The following is a 14844-nucleotide window of genomic DNA, read 5'->3' as shown; positions in this document are numbered from 1 at the left end:
TGTACCAGCCTCCACCATATCCTCTGGCAGCTCATTCCATACCCGTACCACCCTCTGCATGGAAAAGTTGCCCCTTAGGTCTCTTTTATATTTTTCCCCTCTCACCCTAAACCTATGCCCTCTAGTTCTGGACTCCCCAACCCCAGAGAAAGACTTTGCCTTTTTTACCCTATCCATGCCCCTCCTAATTTTGTAAACATCTATAAGGTGCTGCAGGGAAAACAGCCCCAGCCTGTTCAGCCTCTCCCTATAGCTTAAATCCTCCATCCCTGGCAAACTCCTTGTAAATCTTTTCTGAACCCTTTCAGGTTTCACAACATCTTTCCAATAGGAAGGGGACCAGAATTGCACGCAATATTCCAACAGTAGCCTAACCAATGTCCTGTACAGCCACACCATGACCTCCCAACTCCTGTACTCAATACCCTGACCAATAAAGGAAAGCATATCAAACGCCTTCTTCACTATCCTACCTACCTGTGATTTCACTTTCAAGGAGCTATTAACCTGCACTCCAAGGTCTCTTTGTTCAGCAACACTCCCTAGGACCTTACCATTAAGTGTATAAGTCCTGCTAAGATTTGCCTTCCCAAAATGCAGCACCTCGCATTTATCTGAATTAAACTCCATTTGCCACGACTCAGCCCATTGGCCCATCTGGTCAAGATCCTGTTGTAACCCTCTTTGCTGTCCACTACACCTCCAATTTTGGTGTCATCTGCAAACTGTACCTCTTATGCTCGCTTCCAAATCATTTATGTAAATAACAAAAAAGTGGAGAACCCAGCACTGATCCTTGTGGCACTCCACCGGTCACAGGTCTCCACTCTGAAAAACAACCCTCCACCACCACCCTTCGTCTTCTACCTTTGAGCCAGTTCTGTATCCAAATGGCTAGTTCTCCCTGTATTCCATGAGATCTAACCTTGCTCATCAGTCTCCCATGGGGAACCTTATCGAACGCCTTACTGAAGTCCATATAGATCACATCTACTGCTCTGCCCCCATCAATCCTCTTTGTTACTTCTACAAAAAACTCAATCAAGTTTGTGAGACATGATTTCCCACGCACAAAGCCATGTTGACTAGCCCTAATCAGTCCTTGCCTTTCCAAATACATGTACATTTTGTCCCTCAGGATTCCCTCCAACAACTTGCCCACCACTGAGGTCAAGCCCACCGATCGATAGTTCCTTGGTTTGTCTTTACCGACCTTCTTAAACAGTGGCATTACATTTGCCAACTTCCAGTCTTCCAGCACCTCACCTGTGACTATCGATGATACAAATATCTCAGGAAGACACCCAGCAATCACTTCTCTAGCTTCCCACAGAGTTCTCGGGTACACCTGATCCGGTCCTGGGGATTTATCCACCTTTACTCGTTTCAAGACTCCAACACTTCCTCCTCTGTAATCTGGACATTTTGCAAGATGTCATCATCTATTTCCCTACAGTCTATATCTTCCATATCCTTTTCCACAGTAAATGCTGATGCAAAATACTCATTTAGTATCTCCCTCATTTTCTGCGGCTCCACACAAAGGTCGCCTTGCTGATCTTTGAGGGGCCCTATTCTCTCCCTAGTTACCCTTTTGTCCTTAATATATTTGTAAAAACCCTTTGGATTCTCTTTAATTCTATTTGCCAAAGTTATCTCATGTCCCCTTTTTGCCCTCCTGATTTCCCTCTTAAGTATACTCCTACTTCCTTTATACCCTTCTAAGGATTCACTCGATCTATCCTGTCTATACCTTAGATAATGAAACGGTCAACAAAAAAATAGCAAGCTAGGACAGAAGAAAAGTTAAAAGTGAAAAAGATGGGTTAGCTATTCTAAATTAAACCCATATAACTTTCTTACCTCCGGCTGACAAATGAACATTGACAAGTTGGACGTCACTGCGCATGTGTCTGGGCCGGCACCATGTCCAGCAATAGACATGCGCATTAGCCGGAGGAGCGGGTGGGTGTGCGCATGTGCAGGAGCTTAGAGTCATCATGGCGGCACGTAGCCATGTGCAAGATCCCAATGACAGGAGGTTGCGTCCGATCTATGGTAACGAATTAATTCGTCGTGTTTTGCTTGCAACATTCATCTGTTCACACACCAGTAACAAAATTCAAGCTGTTCAAAGACACGTTGCTTTGTTAATTTAACACCGCGAATCCGCCTCTTGGTAGGCCGCAAATGTATCCTCGAGCTCGAGTTACACAGCACTTAGGAGCCCAGTCTGGTATCGAACGCTTGTTACTGATAGTCCAGCGTCCATTTGATTTTGAAGTTTTATTTTTTTTTAAACTCGTAGAAAGCTTTGTTTTTTAGAAGTTTGTTTAGGCGGGTCTGTGGTTGTCAGTAGTTAAGTCGAGCGATGTGCATGTCTCCGGTTGAAACCTGTTGATTTCTCATTACGGTGGAAGCGAGGCGTTTGGGATATAGCAGCTGAAACACTGTTGTGTTGGTGGAGACAAACTTTTGGTTGGAAATCTGGGTGGGTCATCTTTTTAACCTAAACTGCTAGACTGCATGGAGTTTGGTTGGGAGCGGCAACTTTGCCGCCTGAGGATGCTTCTCATCTTGGAAACAAGTTATGTGGTAGTTGGACCTTAGCGCTTTTCTGGAAATAACTGATTTAATTGTGGCATTTCAACACTCATGCTTGCTTTAACGTTGAACATTTGACAATAATGTTTTGCTGTGTTCTGTTTTTAAGTTATATGTTACTTGACTGAAATTATTTTTTTTAAAACCTTACTGTAAATGAATCATTTTGTTAACCAGAAATATCACTAAAGAATATTCTGTTGTTTTGGCAGGAAATAGATGTGCTGCAGTAGCGTATTCATACTAGAGATGTTCTGGTCATTGCTTCACTAATGTACTTAGGTCTAACAGGTGTTGATGATAAGTTGCATGTAAAGGTGGCACAGTGGTTAGCACAGTGCTTCACAGTGCCAGAGACCCGGGTTCAATTCCCATCTCAGGTGACTGACTGTGTGGAGTTTGCACATTCTCCCAGTGTCTGCGTGGGTTTCCTCCGGTTTCCTCCCACAGTTCAAAAATGTGCAGGTCAGGTGAATTGGCCATGGTAAATTGCCCGTAGTGTAAGGTGAAGGGGTAAATGCAGCGGAATGGGTCAGGGTGGGTTTTTCAGAGGGTCAATGTGGTCATGGGCCAAAGGGCCTGTTTCCACACTAAGTAATCTAATCTAAAGGTGTTTAGGTAGAGGATCATCTTGTGCAGTTGGAGTGTCCTTACCACTGGACTAGGGAGCCTGGGTTCAAGTCTCATTTGCTCCACCCATCTGTAATAACATCTATGAACAGGTTGATTTGAAAAACAAGTTAATTTTTAAAAAATGAATATTGAAACTGAGGGACTGTTGTGATTAGTGTCCCTGTCCCTGGACCAAGATATTCAAATTCAAGTTGACTTGCTCCAGAGGTGTGTATTAGCATCTCTGAACAGGTTGAATAGTAAAGTAGTTTGGATATTTAGATTATAGTTTTTTTTATCTGTCGAGTTTTAATCTTTTTAAGATTTTGGTTTTGGTAGTGTTTGATCTCCAATTTGGGACAGAATGTAGTCATGGAAACATACAGCATGGAAACAGGCCCTTCAGCTGACCACAGACATCAAGCTATATTAATCCCGTTTACCTGCACTCTTGATTCGATTTGTTATTGTCTCATGTACTTGGGTACAGTGAAAAGTTTTGTTTTGTATGCAGTATAGATTGCCCATACAAAGTGCATACAAAGAACAGAGCAAATAATACCATGTTACGGCAGCAGAGAAGGTGCACAGACTGTGATCAGCATTAAGTTTAAAATTTAAATTGGCCGACTTGGTCCAAAGCCTACTGTGAAGAAGCATTTTAAGTGCTCATCCAGATGCTTCTTAAATGTTGTGAGAATACCTGCCTCCATTCCCCTTTCCAGCAGCATGTTCCATATTTCTACCACACTCAGTGGAAAAAAATTCTTAGATCTTCCATAAAAAAAATTACTCCTCAACTTAAGTTTATGCCCTTTTTTCTAAAGTAGACTACAGTTATCCTATTATTTTGAATACCTATCTAAAAGATCCTTCAAAAATTAAATCCCCTGACTTTTAAAAAGGAATCAGAGAATATAAGGATCACTGGTTGGGCCAGCACTTAATGGCCATCCCGAATTGCCTTGGAGAACATAGAACGTTACAGCGCAGTACTTGCCCTTTGGCCCTCAATGTTGCGCCGACCTGTCATACCAATCTGAAGCCCATCTAACTTATACTATTCCATGTACGTCCATATGCTTGTCCAATGACGACTTAAATGCACATAAAGTTGGCGAATCTACAACCATTCCAGGCAAAGAATTCCATACCCTTACTACTCTCTGAGTAAAGAAACTACCTCTGACATCTGTCCTATATCTATCACCCCTCAATTTAAAGCTATGCCCCTTCGTGCTTGCCGTCACCATTCTTGGAAAAAGGCTCTCCCTGTCCACCCAATCTAATCCTCTGATTATCTTATATGTCTGTATTAAGTCACCTCTCAATCATCTTCTCTCTAACGAAAACAGCCTCAAGTCCCTCAGCCTTTCCTCGTAAGACCTTCCCTCCATACCAGGCAACATCCTAGTAAATCTCCTCTGCACCCTTTCCAAAGCTTCCGCAACCTTCTTATAATGCGGTGACCAGAACTGTACACAATACTCCAAGTGCGGCCGCACTAGAGTTTTGTACAACTTTAGCATAACCTCACGGTTCTGGAACTCGGTCCCTCTATTAATAAAAGCTAAAACACTGTATGCCTTCTTAACAACCCTGTCAACCTGGGTGGCAACAACTTTCAAGGATCTGTGTACCTGGACACCGAGATCTCTCTGCTCATCTACACTTACCAAGAATCTTACCATTAGCCCAATACTTTGCATTCCGGTTACTCCAACCAAAGTGAATCACCTCACACTTGTCCGCATTAAACTCCATTTGCCACCTCTCAACCCAGCTCTGCAGCTTATCTATGTCTCTCTGTAACCTACAACATCCTTCGTCACTATCCCCAACTCCACTGACCTTAGTGTCGTCTGCAAATTTACTAACCCACCCTTCTACGCTCTCATCCAGGTCGTTTATAAAAATGACGAACAGCAGTGGACCCAATACCGACCCTTGTGGTACACCACTGGTAACTGGACTCTAGGATGAACATTTCCCATCAACCACCACCCTCTGTCTTCTTTCAGCAAGCCAATTACTGATCCAAACTGTTATATCTCCCACAATCCCATTCCTCCGCATTTTGTACAGTAGCCTACTGTGGGGAACCTTATCGAATGCCTTGCTGAAATCAAAGAAGGTAGTTGCAAGTTGCCATCTTGAACTGCTATTATCTTTGGTTTATAGGGACATCTAAGATGCTGTTAGGAGAAGAATTCCAAATTTTGGATCTAATGACAATGATTGAAAGGGGATATAGCTCCAAGTAAGGATGTTTAGATGAAGGAGAGCCAGGGGAATGTGATCTGTTTGGAGTTTCAGAAGGCATTTGAAAGTGCTACACAAGAGGCTGCTAAATAAAGCAAAAGCCCATGATGTTGGGGGTAAGGTGCTGGCATATTTCGGGGATTGTCTGACTGGTAGAAGGCAGAGAGGGTATAAAATGGTCTTTTTCAAGATGGCAGCTCTGGAGGGATCAGTGTTGGAACACAGCTATCCATGTAGTACTTTAATGATCTGGATGAAGGAACTGAAGTTCCCATAAACCATATCATCCGCCGACATTTCCACCACCTCCAAACGGACCCCACCACCAGGAATATATTTCCCTCCCCACCCCTTTCCGCCTTCCGCAAAGACCGTTCCCTCCGTGACTACCTGGCCAGGTCCACGCCCCCCTACAACCCACCCTCCCCTCCTGGCACCTTCCCTTGCTACTGCAGGAATTACAAAACATGCACCCACACCGCCTCCCTCACCTCCATCCAAGGCCCTAAAGGAGCCTTTCACATCCATCAAAGTTTTACCTGCACATCCACAAATATCATTTATTGTATCCGTTGCTCTCGATGCGGTCTCCTGTACATTGGGGAGACTGGACGCCTCCTAGCAGAGCGATTTAGGGAACATCTCTGGGACACCCGCACCAATCAACCACACCACCCTTTGGCCAAACATTTCAACTCCCCCTCCCACTCTGCCAAGGACATGGAGGTCTTGGGCCTCCTTCACTGCCACTCCCTCACCACCTGACACCTGGAGGAAGAACGCCTCATCTTCCGCCTCGGAACACTTCAACCCCAGGGCATCAATGTGGACTTCTACAGTTTCCTCATTTTCCTCTTCCCCCACCTCACCCCAGTCCCAAACGTCCAACTCAGCACTGTCCCCATGACTTGTCCTACCTGCCTCTCTTCGTTTCCACCTATCCACTCCACCCACCTCCCTAACCTATCACCTTCATTCCCTCCCCCACTCACCTATTGTACTCTATACTACTTTCTCCCCACCCCCACCCTCCTCCCATTTATCTCTCCACCCTTCAGGCACTCTGCCTGTATTCCTGATGAAGGGCTTTTGCCCGAAACGTCGATTTTACTGCTCCTCGGATGCTGCCTGAACTGCTGTGCTTTTCCAGCATCACTAATCCAGAATCTGGTTTTCAGCATCTGCAGTCATTGTTTTTACCCTGTTTTTACCATTGTTGCTAAGTTTGCAGATGACACAAAGCTAGATGGCAGAATAGCTGGTGTTGAGGAGGCGTCCACAGAAGGACTTGAACAAGCTAGGAGAGTGGGCAAGGAAGTGGCCGATGGAATTCAGTGTGGGAACATGTGAGGTTATGCACTTTGGTAGAAAGAACAGAGGCATAGACAATTTTATAAATGTGGAAAGGCTTTGGAAATCTGAAGTATAAAGGGACTTGGGAGTTCTAGTTGATGATTCTCTTAAGATTATCATATAGGTTCAGTTGACAATTAGGAAGGCAAATGCAATGTCAGGATTCATTTCAAGAGGGCATTTCAAGAGAGATGTACTGCTGAGGCTGCATTTGGAATATTATGAGCAGTTTTGAGCCCCAAAGGAACAATGTGCTGGCATTGGACAGGTCCAGAGAAGGTTTACAAGAATAATTCCAGGGATGAAGAACTCCTCACATGAGAAACATTGAGAACTCTGGATCAGTACTCGATGGAGATTAGAAGGATGAAGGGGGGGAATCTCTTAAATACTGAGAGGCCTGGTTAGAGTAGATATAAAGAAGATATTTTCTCCAGTAGTAGAGACAAGGACTTGCGGGCACAACCTCAGTGAAGGAATGACACTTGAGAACTGAGACGAGGAGAAATTTCTTCAGCTGGAGGATAGTGAATCTGTGGAACTGATTGCTGCAGAAGGCTGTAAGACCAAGTCATTGAGTATAGTGAAGACAGAGATAGGTTCTTGATTGGTAAGATGAAAGGCAAGAGAATGAAATTTAGGAATGTATCTGCCATGATCCAATGGTGGAGCAGATTCAGTTGGCTGAATGACCTAATTCTGCTCCAGTATCTTAGGTGGGGTGATTTAGAGGGTAACTTGCAGATTGTTGTGCTGACACGCACCTTGTCTTTGTAGATGGTAGCAGTTGCAGTTCTGGAAAGTGCTGTTGAAAGATTCTTGGTAAGTTATTGCACTGCATCTTGTAGATGTACACTCTTGCCACTATGCAAGGACACAGTTAATGGTATGGTCCTGGGAGTATTGCCAAACAGAGACCTAGGGATGCGGATGCATAGTTCTTTGAAAGTGGCGTAGCAGGTAGTGAAGATGTTTGGCATGCTAGCATTTATTGGTCAGAACATTGATTTTAGGAGTTGAGACATCATTTTGTGGCTGTACAAGACACTGGTGAGGCCACTTCTAGAACACTGCATTCAATTCTGTTCTCCCTGAAAGTTGTTAAACTTGAGAAGGTCCAGAAAAGATTACAAGGACATTGCTGGGATTTCAGGGTTTGAGCTAGAAGGAGAGGCTGGATAGTCGGGATTTTTTCTCTTGTGTCTTGGAAGCTGAAGGGTGACATCACAGAGATTTATAAAACCATGACAGGTATGGGGTAGAGTGAATAGCCAAGGTCATTTTCCCAGAGTAGGGGAGTCCAAAACTAGAGGGGAAAGATTTAAAATTGACCTGAGGGGTAACTTTTTTATGCAGAATGTGATGTGTGTCTAGAATGAGCTGCCAGAGGGAGTGGTGGAAACAGGCACAGTGTAACATTTAAAAGGCAACTGATGGGTACATGATTAAGAGTGGTTTAGAGGAATGTGGGCCAAATGCTAGCAAATGGGACTAGATCAGTTTTGGATAGCTTGTCAGTGCGAACGAGCTGGTCTGAGGGGGTCTGCTTCGTGCTGTGTAACTCTGTGACTTTGTGACTCTTAAGATGTTGATATTGAGGGATTCGGCGAAGGCAATGCCATTAAGTATCAAGCGTGATATATAGTTTCTTTTGGAGATAGTTGTTGCCTGCCACTTATGAATGTTACTTAACACTTTATTCTCCAAGCCTAGATGTTGTCCAGGCTTGCTGCATTTGGAAACAGACTGCTTCAATATCTGAGGAGTCTGTGAATGATTCTGACCTTCGGGCATCATCAACAAAAATTCCCACTTTAACCTTGTGATGAAAGGAACGTCATTGATGAGTTGATGAAGGTAGTTGTACCTTGGAAATTCACCAAGGAACTGCTGCAGTGATGACCTTGAAGTGAGATGATTGATCTTCAACAACTGCAACTGTCTTCCTTTGTGTTAGGTATGGCTCCGGTCAGCGGAGAGGTCCCCAAATTTCATTTGACTCTAATTTTACTTGATTCCTCGATATGATTCTTGGTTTATTGTCGCCTTGATGTCACAAGCACTCACTTTCACCTCACCTCTGGAATTAATTTCTTTTGTCCATGTTTTAACCAAACCTGTAATGAACTTAAGGAAATCTTAATTAAAAGTTAACCAAGGAACTGTGTGACCCTGGCTGAAGCCAAATTGAGCATCAGTGAACTGTTTATTCTTTTGCAAGTGCTGCTTGATAGCATCGTTGATGACTCCTTCCGTTTCTTTCCTGATGATCAAGCCTTAACTCATCAGCAATTGCCAGGTTGGATATGTACTGCTTTTTGTGAACAGGACATACTTGGGATCTTTTTCACATTGATGCGTAGAATGTTAGTGTTGGAACTGCAACAGCTTGGCTAAGGTTGTACAGATGATTCTGGAGCCACAAGTCTTGCGTGCTATTGCCAGAATATTGTCAGGGGTTCATATGCTTTGAAATGTCCAGTGCCTCGAACTGTTTCTTGATGTCACTTGGAATTATTTAAATTGACTGAAAACTGGCATTGGTGATACAGGTGACCTGAGGAGGAGATCGCAATGGATTATCTGTTCAACACTTTGGACGAAAGATCAATGTAGGATCTTCAGTCTTAGCTTTTATGTTGATGTGTTGGGCTCCTTCATTGCTAAGTCAAGATTTCGGGCTTTTGCCTGAAACGTTGATTCTCCTGCTCCTCAGATGCTGCCTGACCTGCTGTGCTTTTCCGTGCTTTTCCAGCACTACTCTAATCTTGACTCTAATCTCCAGCATCTGCAGTACCCACTTCCGCCGCCTCCGTTGTTGATACAGGAGATATCTCTGGAGCATCCTCCTCCTGGCTGTACTTGAGAAAGATTTTCTCGTTGTAGAATAGGCATCATAACACTTGAAATTTTAGCAGAGACATGAAGTGATTAACTTTAAAAGAGACACAATATAAAGTAAATAGTACACTATAAAATCTAAATTAAAAACTTTTTAAAGGAAATGCAAGAATGCAGTCTTGGGGATATCATACACAAATGTTTAAAGTTGGTAAGAGAGAAGTTGAGAAGACCACGGGAAATGCATATCAAATTCTTGACTTTATAAATGGAGGAGGACAAAAACAATCAAGTTCCGCCAAATCTTTATAAAACATTCAGACTGGAATATTGCGACCAATTATGTGCTTCTATCTATAGAAACAATGTTGGGAACTTAGAGAAGACTGAGGAAATGGAGATTTTGAAGAAATTAAGGTTCTCCCATAATGAAGCAAAGGCTAAAGGGAGATTTGATCAAGGTGATTTTGATAGACCTTAAGGGCTTGTTTCCCATTTTAAATTGATCAGTATTCAGTGTACCCAAATTTATGGTAAGTGAAACAAAGAATCAGATAACTTAAGGAAACCTTATTTTCATAGTGCATTTGTATGTTGTACTATACAGTGCAGGAACAGATTCAGTAGTTTTCAAAAGTAAATCTGGTAAATACTGGAAAAGAAAAAATATAAATGATCGTGGGGAATTTGAGCTTTATTCACAAGTGCATTTGGAGTCCAGATTAGTTGAGTTCCACTTTTAATATTGTAATTGAATAGCTAGTAAAGGGGAACCTCTACTGAAGCTTTGTTAGTCTCAGTATTTTCTTCTAGAACATGTGACTGCTTAGAACAGTTTTTCAAATTTATGATGAATTTAAAATGCTGAGTAATACAGGGCGAAAGTGAGGACTGCAGATGCTGGAGATTAGAGTCGAGAGTGTGGTGCCGGAAAAGCATAGCAGGTCAGGCAGCATCTGAGGTGCAGGAGAACCAATGTTTCAGGCAAAAGCCCTTTATCCTAATTCCTGCACCTCGGATACTGCCTGACCAGCTGTGCTTTTCCAGCACCATATTTGAGTAATGCAGTACATTCTTTTTGCTGGTCCGGTTCGTAGATCTAGGACAGGCAGAAATGTCCTTGAGCAAATAACTGATTATAAAATGAACGCTGTTTTCTATAATTATGACTTTAAACAGGAATATGAATCTGTCCCAACAGGTAATAAAACCGGGACTTTCACTATTTTTAAAAAATCTGTTTTATCCATGAATATATTGGTACATGTGGATCTAATTATATCTCTGTAGCAGCAGTTTGTCAGTACGTATTCAAAAGTTAAACGGTATTACAGAAGTGCCATAACCTAAATTGAGAAAGTCTCCATGTATGAAAAATAAAAGTTTTGTAGCCAAGTTGCACTTCCAGTGATCCAAGTGGTTTTGAAATCAAGATTTCCTTGTGCACTCTTGATATTTCACACTGCTGCAGTGGTTGTAGAACAGAGACATCAAACTTTAAGGTTTCCAAATTAATAACTTCTAAACAGTTATTTTTGAGTTGAGTAATGTGAAATTCAAAACAGCAGTTCAGAAAATACTGGGAACTCTTAGCAGGTCATGATTAGCCAGACAATGTTTCAGGTCAAACATTCTTCACTGAAAATGTTGAGTTCAGAAGAAAGGTCACTGGACTGGAAGCATAATTTTTCGTTCCTTCTACAGATACTGCCAGACCGGCTGAGTTTCGCCAGCAATTTCTGTGCTTTGTGTAAGAGAAACACATGTTTATCTTATGGGTAATAAAGAAGAAAGAATAATATAACATCTTTCATGGCCCTTTTGTGCTTTACAAGTAATACAGTACATTTTTACTTATTGCTGTTGTAATATAGTGAAAATCGGTAACTGATCTGCACACAGCAAGGCCCCACAAACAATAGAGGGAGTTTACTGTATGATTGTGTGTGTTTTCTTTCTGCATATGAAATACCATCTGGCTATATTTATTGAACAGATTTTTCAAATGGCTGTTTTCAATTAGAGTGGGTTTGTAGAGCTTTGACTGACTTGTTCACAACCACAACTTGAATGCTTTTAGGTAATTAAAGAAGGAACTTCAATCCAAAAGGAGTCTTTACTGATTAAGAAGTGTGCCTTATAAAATATAACTGTTATTGTTTAAAATCACTGTGCTTCTGTTTACAGGTTAATGGAAGTATGCCGTCAAAACAATAGAATGGGCTCAGATTAATTCATTTTGACACCAAAGGGCATTTTGACAGTTTGTACTGAAGGGAAAAATATAGTATTATCTCTGAAAGATGAGGTAATTTTATCAGTGTTATATTTAAATATGAGACAGTGGTCGACATGCTGTTGCTTATTTCTCTGGTCTCCTAACACTCAAAGGAAACTCAATGTTCAAGGAATTGTTGCAGCTCTTTGCAGAAGTGGAAGGATGTTTTTTTCATCCCTTCTCCTCCATTGCTGTTGTTGCCCCTTGCCTACCCCTTCCCTCCAACCAGCACCCTAATATTGCACATTTTGTTTTGTTAATCCATCAGGCTCAAAAAGCAATGAGTTCAGATCAGGTTGCTTAACATAAAGATTGTAAATTTTCACATCTTCAGACTGGAAGACAAATTTGAGAAGAGCTGAATGACTTGCCAAAAAGCTAATTGATTCATTCCTGGAATAAATTCAAAATAAGTCTTCTGTAAAATTGAGTGTAGGTTTTAGATGGTCTAGTTTCCTGCAAATTTAGAGAAGAGGCTTATGATTAGATTTTCTGATTCTTAGTAATATAAGGCTGTGTGCTGTGCTTCTTAGGTGGATCAATATATTGCTTCAGTATTTGACAATCACCAGTTTTTGCTTTGTGTGGAGGCAAGAGTTGCTTCCCTTAATTTATGAATGAAATGTTCAAAAGTTAGCAAGTGTGATTTTTTTTTTCTGTGTAATTGAGATTTTTTTAGTTGTTTGAGGTACTGAAAATTTTGAGTTCAGAAGAAAGGTGACTGGACTGGAAGCATAATTCTGCTTTCCTTCTACAGATACTGCCAGACTGGCTGATAGTGCTCAGAGACTGAGTAGTTGACCTGCTGTAACGAGTTAAAGGAAGAGATCGAGGAGATGCACAGTTTAGGGTGATAATGGAGCCATGGCAGATAGAACACTGAATCCTTTTGCTGCATATTGCAAGTTGTTATTAAATTGGATCAGTGGATTTGGTCTGTGCATGGCTCCAACATCACTGTCTAACTTAATACAGCTCGTTCTGTTATAATGCGCATTTCCTCAATGCGAATTCACTGTAACACAACTGACAATTAGGGATGCTATTTGTAAAGCGCCAACTTTTAAAATGTGTGTTTGCTGTAACAAAATTACATTGCCAAAGCCTAAAGCGCTGTTGGTAAAGCATTTTTTTTCTGTAACGTGGGGTTGCACAACAACACAACCGTCGCATTATAGAAGAACTAACTGTAGTGCCATGAAGTTGTTTGACTGCAGTCAAGAGTTAAGGAAGGAAGCTGCTGTGTGGATATACCAGATGTCTCTGATCAAAAATAATCCATGTTTTGTTGTAGTTCTATCAATAGCTTCATAGAAAGAATTCACTGATGAAAGAACTCAAGGACCTGAGGCTCATCCGAGGGAACGAGATCTTTCTGGATAAGGCCTTCAGCGAGGTTATTATACCAATCGTACCAGAAGAGAGCAGACGATGAGGAAGGCAGAGAGGAGACAGGTGCAAGAGACCCCAGGGGAAGTACCTGTCAGGAACAAGTTGAATCTTTTGGATACTGTAGAGACAGATGACACTGCCAGTCCGCGAGGCGGCCAGGTCTGTCAATCAAAAGTTGGCGTGGAGACAGAGCAGAAGAGTCAGACATCGCACAGAGCTGTGGTATTAGGAAACTCCATAGTGAGAGGAACTGACCGGGGTTTTTGTGGCAGCAGACAGGACTTAAGGATGGTGTGTTGCCTTCCTGGTGCCAGGGTTAAAGACATCACAGACAGAGTGCAGGAAATCCTCAAGGACGAAGGTGAAGTGCCAGAGGTGGTGGTACATGTCGGCACAAATGATGTCGGGAAGAAGAGGAACATACTACAGCGGGACTTCAGAGAACGAGGAAGAAGGCTGAAAAGCAGGGTGTCCAAGGTGGTTATCTCCGGTTTGCTTCCAGTTCCTCGGGCTGGTGAGGCCAGAAACAGGGAGATAATGGACTTGAACATGTGGCTGGGGAACTGGTGCAGGAAGCAAGGATTTGAATTCTTGGATCACTGGGGTATGTTTTGTGGTAAGCATAAATTCTACAAGAGAGACGGTTTGCACCTGAATAGGTTAGGGACCAGCATTCTGGCAGACGGGTTTGCTACTGCAACACAGCTACGTTTAAACTAAGTAGCGGGGGGGAGGGGACAAACTGGATATTTAAGAAGGAAATTGGTGGGAAAGTTAGAACAAGGGAAGTCAAGAAAGACAACTGTATCAATGAGGCAGAAAACTCAGAAAGGGGTCATGCTGTAAGGTTGAGTGAAATAGGGTGAGGGCAGTAACAAATTAAAAATACTATACATGAATGCACGAAGCATTAGAAATAAGATAGATGAGCTTGAGGCTCTTTTGGAAATTGGCAGATACGATATTGTGGGGATAACTGAGACGTGGCTTCAAGTGGACAGGGCCTGGGAAATGAATATTCAAGGCTACACGTGCTATCGTAAGGACAGACTGACGGGCAGAGGGGGTGGGGTGGCCATGTTGGTAAGGGCCGATATTCAGTCCCTTGCGTGGGGGGACCTAGAATCAGGAGATGTAGAGTCAGTGTGGATAGAGCTGAGAAATACTAAGGGTAAAAAGACCCTCTTGGGAGTTATCTACAGGCCCCCAAATAGTAGTCTGGATGTCGGATGTAAGTTAACTCAGGAGCTGAAATTGGCCTGTCGCAAAGATGTTACTACAGTTGTTATGGGGGATTTCAACATGCAGGTAGACTGGGAGAATCAGGATGGTATTGGACCTCAAGAAAGAGACTTTGTGGAGTGCCTCAGAGATGGATTCTTAGAACAGCTGGTGCTGGAGCCGACCGGGAGAAGGCAATTCTGGATCTGGTATTGTGCAACGAACCAGAATTGGTCAGGGACCTCGAAGTGAAAGAACCATTGGGAAGTAGTGACCATAAT

The 14844-nt window shown here is 42.5% G+C and overlaps 1 protein-coding gene across 3 annotated transcripts in view; it reads left to right on the top strand.

Moving 5' to 3' along the window:
- The first annotated feature begins 1949 nt into the window (after window positions 1-1949).
- Window positions 1950-14844, top strand: part of naa25 (N-alpha-acetyltransferase 25, NatB auxiliary subunit) — a 93345-nt gene continuing 80450 nt past the window's right edge. Inside the window, exon 1 of one of the 3 annotated variants that reach the window (XM_043715557.1) lies at window positions 1950-2058. In XM_043715557.1, the coding sequence (XP_043571492.1) occupies window positions 2001-2058 (58 nt within the window). In that variant the 5' untranslated portion in view covers window positions 1950-2000. Of the gene's footprint in view, window positions 2059-8730; window positions 8789-14844 lie in introns of those variants that run through there. The other 2 variants (XM_043715554.1, XM_043715555.1) reach the window with 2 other exon arrangements.

Source organism: Chiloscyllium plagiosum, chromosome 25 (genome assembly GCF_004010195.1).
Source record: "Chiloscyllium plagiosum isolate BGI_BamShark_2017 chromosome 25, ASM401019v2, whole genome shotgun sequence".
Lineage (NCBI taxonomy): Eukaryota > Metazoa > Chordata > Chondrichthyes > Orectolobiformes > Hemiscylliidae > Chiloscyllium > Chiloscyllium plagiosum.
Note: the sequence above shows the minus strand (reverse complement) of the source record. Positions and strands in the feature narration are given on the sequence as shown.